General features: G+C 33.3%; 1 protein-coding gene across 1 annotated transcript; it reads right to left on the bottom strand.

Moving 5' to 3' along the window:
• Positions 1–5,162: 5,162 nt before the first annotated feature.
• LOC131675586 (tigger transposable element-derived protein 1-like) lies at positions 5,163–6,062 on the bottom strand. The gene has a single exon (XM_058954619.1). It carries the CDS (start codon positions 6,060–6,062, stop codon positions 5,163–5,165), a length of 900 nt encoding a protein of 299 aa, XP_058810602.1.
• Positions 6,063–6,744: the final 682 nt, after the last annotated feature.

The raw sequence follows: 6,744 nt of genomic DNA, 5'->3' as shown, positions 1-6,744 counted from the left end.
AGTGGCTGTCTTTTACGTTTTTTTCCTTATTTTCCCTTTTCTTCCCGTCACATTTGTCACACATAGATAAAAACGAACAATGACTGATCAGTTTTTTATAGTTTTGTAAGTGTTTGTGCCAAATCCATGGTTCTGAGACGATGGGATTCGACTTGTTAATAAACTTTAGGCCCAGAGATCGGGAACCAATAAATCAAGTAGAATGATATAAATAGAAGCAAGTGCTAAAACGAGTACTCTTGCACACGGTAATCTGAAGGTTTCTTAGGAAACCGAAAGATAAGGTGGAAAATAGAAACGCTTCCCACACAGCAGTGGCAACTTAGATGCCCTAAAAGTCCGGAGAGGGTTATTGGGTTATTGGAGGGTATAAGGGTATAAGGGTTATAGGGTATAAGGTTATAGGGTATAAGAAGTACATACAGAAAAATACATCTGTGTGGGCATAAATTAATTCTGTAAATACTGCTACTATGAAGGATACTAAATACGATGACAAATGCTTCAAATAAAGATGTGTAGAATGATTCGCTCTTCAGTCCATCATGGTAACGAAGCCAGCGATGGCGCGCTACCTTGCAGGGGAACGTTAGGGTTAGTCTGGTCATTCTAGTATATTGATCTATATTTTTACGAACAACGAGATTTTTTTTATTTCGACGCGGAATAACACTTAGATAATGGGAAAAATAGTTTTGATTTCCAAAAGTTTTCGGGATATTATTTTATTAACGATTTATTCCAAAAAAAGGCAAATTTTTTAGTTATTCGCTTAAATCTTTTTTCCTAATTATCCTATCGATATAAGCTTAACGGAATTCGATTCCTGAGATAATTCTACATAAGGATAAGCACGTCCGAAAATTAATTTTTTTTTATTAATAACAATATCTTGTGTTGTTACCAAGATTGCAAAAAAAAAACAATCGCTTATATCTTCTTTAATTTTCAATAAATTTTAACGAAACTTTCAGGGCCGATACATCTTTAAAAAATGTATAATAGAAAGCCGGTCCGATTTTTTGAAAGTTAATTGTTTACTAGCTAGAGTGCGACAAAGTTTCAACTTTAACGGTGTATCGCGGCCGTCCTGACCAGATTTCGAAAAAAGACCAATTGTAATCTAAGAATTACGATGAAATCTATCGGTAGAGAAAATTTGATAATTTTTCGATAATTAGTTTCCGAGAAAAAGACGAAAGACTGAAGATGTTTAGTTGTAAAATAGAATTTAACAATGAAGCAATAAATATATTGGAATCTAATAAAATTCATTCAATTAGCAATTTAAAGACCTTTCATTTAAAAAAAACAAGGTTCTTTCTACGATAATTAGGAGCCGAGATATTATTATTTTGGTTTTTAATCCACAAGTAGTCCTGTTTATAACTTTTTCAAATTTAATTGCTGATTTTGATTTGAGAAGAATTTACGTATACGAAATTTATTAAGCTATGCAGGATTTTCATTTCTATTAGCAAAGTTAATTGTAACAATTGGAGTGCGCCGCGGGGACGCGCGCGCCCGGCGCGGCGGTGGTGTGGGTCAGGGGAATGATCCTCTCCTCACGGCTTCGAGGCTTTCGAGCTACCTTAATTGCTATTAATTTTCATATTTTATTGTACAAATTGGACAGGATAGACGATATTTAATGAAATTCTGATGAAAGAATGAGAATGTAGAGAAAAAATACTTAAAAAAAAATTCTACCATATTAAGAAGTGGTGTAAATTAATTATTCAACTAAGGTATCTTGAAAGCCTTGAAGCCGTATGCCGTATGCTCGGCGGCGCACTCCAATTGTAACAATTAAATAGCTTAAAAACATTTCGTATAGGTAAATTCTTCTCAAATCGAAATCAGCAATTAACTTTGAAAAAAGTTATAAACAAGACGACTTATTGATTAAAAACCAAAATAATAATATCTCGGCTCTTAATTATCGTAGAAAGATTCTTTTTTTTAAATGAAAGGTCTTTAAATTGCCAATCGAATGAATTTTATTAGATTCCAATATGTTTATTGTTTCATTGTTAAATTCTATTTTACAACTAAACAATTTTAGTCTTTCATCTTTTTCTCGGAAACTTATTATCGAAAAATTGTCAAATTTTTTCTACCGGAAGATTTCATCTTCCTTCTTAGGTTACATTTGGTCTTTTTTTGAAATCTGGTCAGGACGGCCGCGGTATACCGTTAAAGTTGAAACTTTGTCGCGCTCTACTACTCTACTACTACGAGATACTATAAAAAACCTTAGATAAATGTAGGTTCTTAATATAGCAAAGCCGAAAACCTTCTTATAATGGTTGCCTTTGATTACACGTACTTTCCTGAATTTGATTTTGACTTGACCTCGGTCCTGACCTGATGGAGAAAGACTGACTCGAAATTCGGACTCAGCGACTCAGCACAAAAGTATAAAGAACTGACCCTATTTGCCCACATTTATGGGATGGTCTAGATTTGACCTTGATTAGACCTTGACCCTGACCTGATGGAAAACAACGGACTTCGGGTTCAGATTCAGCAACCCCAAAAACATAAGAATATAGTGGTCTGGTTCCGTGCACAGAAATTGTTTTTTGCGGGGCTATATTATAAATGGTTCGTTGCCTGAGTGAATGAAGCTAATGAAAAAGTTTCTAAAACGGACGAGTTTTACTTAAAACATTTATGTGATAATTTTTTTTTATAAAGAATTAATTTTAAATTGAATTATTTTGGATATTGGTAAATCTGTCAAGAAACCATCTTTTAGAGCACCTATAAATGACAAAATTAATAAAATATTTCATATTCCGGTTACCTTCTTGCTTATTTTTTACAACGAATGATATGATATAGTGGTCTATTTCAAAGTGTGTTATTACACGTCTTTGTATATCTTTTATTGTGTAAACGTAATATTAATATTTAACTTGTCAAAAAATGCCAGATTATACTCGTAATGAAAAAAATGATATTCTGTTGGTGCTCAGTGACTGTCATCGTAATTATCGTGCAGCAGCGAGATTGTATCGAAAACGGTTTCCGAATAGACATCAACATCCATCAGATATCACGATTGCTAGAATAAAAAGAAATAAAAGGCATCAATGTGGAGTACGGTGATGACGACGTCATATGTACCTAAAAAAAATCATGCAATAGTCTTATTTATCTTAACATTGATACACTTGAAGCCACATCTGTCTAAACGTCAACTTACAGTACAATCAAACATTTCACATAACACAGTTCGGAGAATTTTGGCTCTAATCATCGATTCCATCCTCATCACATAATATTAATTTAGAGCTTGATGGCTGAAAATTTCCAAAGAAAACTTAATTTTTGCAATTGGATCCAAGAAATATCAAATCGCGATCTACATTTTCTGAATTATATCATGTTTTCCGATGAAGCAACTTTCTATATTGACAGTCAATTGAATCGATACAGCAGTCATTATTGGTCATTGGAAATCCCGAACTGGCATCGTGAAATTGGTGGAGTCTTGTAGTTGTGGAATTTAATAGATATCTAATTAGGTCTTACTTTATTTATGAAAACGTAAATTTACAAAGATATTTACATTTTTTACGAATGATTCATTTTTTAGAAAATATTAATTTGTTAACTAAGCAGCGAATGTAGTACCAATAAGATGGTACATCAGCCTACAGAAGTTCAAGAGTTAGAAGATTTTTAAATCGTAGATTTTCCTATAGGTGGATAGAAACTGGAGTAGAAATTGAATAGTGCCTTAGATCTCCGGATATGACTAGTCCTGATTGTGTTTTGCTTTTGAAAAATTTGATATTGATTTGAAAAATGTATGTTACATAGAAGTGCTCACAACTAGAAAAAATATAATGCAATGTATAACTGATGCATGTAAATCAATCCCAAAACAGATTCTACTATAAACTTTTGAAAGCTTCCAAACACGAATCCAACTATGTATCAACAATTATGTCGATTCAGGGATAATAAAAAATAATATTCAAAAAATTATTTTCTTAACTTCATATTTCTCCATTGACCTCAGAATGGCCTTGAATCACATAAGATAATCTTGACTTTCCATTTCTATCTGAATTAGGAATCGAAAAACGAGGTTCTTATTAAAAAAAACAAAGTTGACTTTAAATATGACCTTTCAGGCAAATGTAAATTCCTGAGAATGTGTTCCTTATTGTTGATCCACTTTTGTCTCAAATCTTTCGTACTAATTGCCAGGTGCCACAGATAGATTAAGGAAAAAATAAAATTGACCTCTACATAAACTTGAGTCTCATTTCGACTCCAACTACGTTACCTTATTTAAATGTAGAATTTCCCGCTCTTCCCGAATACGAAGTAAAAAATAGGTATTCCCCATTTAAAAAAATAAAAAAAATAAAGTTGATCTTAAAATGACTTTAACATGACTTTATGATAAAATGATTTTAACATGACTTCCAAAATCAAATGCAAGGTCATCAAAATATGTCCCCCTCGAAGCCAAGCAACTTCTATTGGAAATAATTTTTATAAAAGTTCACCTGGGCGGACTAATCACTATATCTTTTTAAATTGGCCCACACACAAACACATATATTCCGTCACATGTAATTTTTCGACGAATGACTGAATTTCTTGAATATAACTAGTATTACCAGCTGCTTGTTTAGCTACAAGTAATCTTAGATTTTTTGTATTTCTAAATTAATTTACAATCTGTTTGTGAACAATAAGTAAATGATATTATTACAATTTCAACAATCAGTTACAATATTACATAAAGGTACTTCACCAATGATCTGTACCAGTGTATTAATTCTATGCTATTTTATTTTTGTATACTCGTAAAATAGTGTTTTATATTTTTAAATCTTGAAGTTGTAGGTGTTGTGTGCATTAGCTCCTTTACTAGATGATTTGGATGCTGTGTTATCTGGCTAGTATATTTGCTAGATGCTGCTTCTATTTCCTTTCTTACTGGCTTTATTTTCACATCTTTTCTTATACAGGCGTCCCTCGTTATACGCGGTTAATTCGTTCCTGAAAATTCCGCGTATAAAAAAACCGCGTATAAAAAAGCATTAGTCTTATGGGAAATCGGGGGTTGCGTTCCACGTCCTTACAAAAATACGCAATTTTCACAAAAAATCAGTTTTTTTTACTGAAAAAATCAGTTACACGACTTTGTTTTGCTCGTCTGACTGTAATTCTGTATATGGGCGCATAGCTTCTTCGCAATCGTGTCTAAATTTAATACTGCGTGACATTATCGGGTCATTGAGAATTAACAATTCGAAAGCCTCTTGAATTAATGACATCGCATTTGCCACTGTTTTGTACGAAAGATGTGGTGGTTCTTCTTGTGATCCAAGATCGTCCTCATCGTCCGGTACATGTCCCGGATCCAAGATCTCAACAAGGACACTAGGTGTAAGATCAATGTTCTCATTTATCAAGTTCACAACTTCAGCTGCTTCCATGTCTTTAAAACCGTCTGCTTCGATCCCTTTTGCAACCTCTACGACCTGCTGTGCAATTTGCTGTGCGTTTAATTCGGGCTGTTTGTCTTGAACAATTTCGGGCCACAATTCAGATTTATAAACCAACAGTGGTTTGCACTTATAAGTGCCAGATGCATTACTGCACAACATCAGCGTGTAACGATCTTTCGAAATCTTAAAACCTGCCGCTTTGTTTTCATCTTTTGTTAAAAATGTGCGATTAGGCATCTTTTTCCAGAAAAGGCCAGTTTCATCACAGTTAAATACTTGTGATGCATGATACCCTTTTTCAGCAATTAATTCCTTGAAAACTTTCGGAAACTCTGTCGCAGCTTTATAGTCGGCAGAAGCACTTTCGCCGCTGAATTTGACATTATGAAGAGAATATCGTTTTTTAAAACCTTCGAACCAACCTTTACTAGCTGTAAACTTCTCATTCGTTTTTGAAATTTCCTTGTTGAGATAATCGAAATAGTATAATGCTTGTTCACGGATCACTGCAGAACTTAGTGGAACTCTTTGGCGGGTTTTATCTTCTATCCAAATATACAACATGTCTTCCATTTTTTCCATGTTTGTGCTTCTCACGTATTTAACAGTTTTACCATGTACACCCACCTGTTCAGCCGTCTCTCTAATTTTTTTTTCATTGTTTCTAATTGTGCGGATTGTTGATTCATTAACCTGTTTGATATGTCGTATTTTACTTCTTTGCTTAAGATATAGTTGCAAACTATTGCAAACTATGCAAACTATTTGCAGCTTACTTGATATTGTTGAGCAAGGAAAACTACTTTTTCTCCTCTCCTAAGACTGTCAAGAATTTTATTTTGTCTTCAAGACTCATAACTTTTTTTGCTCTTTTTACAACTCGTTTGTCAGGAGAATTGTTTTTGCGTTTAGGAGGCACTTTTATAACTGATTTTTTTTTAAAAAGTTTTATTAGAAAACTAATAAATGTTTTCTAAAAGTAGAAAAATAGATATATAATAATTTTGAGGTTTTGTTTAGAAAAAAAAACAATAACATTTTACGACTAACGTGAATATTGCTCCGAATCGATCTTCGAACCGCGTATAATCGAGGGAATGACCGCGCATAACGAGGGATGGTGTATTTTCATTGACCGCGGATAATGAAAACCGCGGTTAAAAAAACCACGTATAACGAGGGACGCCTGTATATTTATTTATTATAAATCATGATACATCAGTGATATATCTTAATCTTCTGCTTTAGAATCTTTCCATATCAG

This window comes from Phymastichus coffea, unplaced genomic scaffold, assembly GCF_024137745.1.
Source record: "Phymastichus coffea isolate CEN01 unplaced genomic scaffold, Cenicafe_Pcof_1.1 PCOF00026, whole genome shotgun sequence".
NCBI classification, from domain to species: Eukaryota; Metazoa; Arthropoda; class Insecta; order Hymenoptera; family Eulophidae; genus Phymastichus; species Phymastichus coffea.
This window is presented reverse-complemented; position numbering and strand designations above follow the sequence as displayed.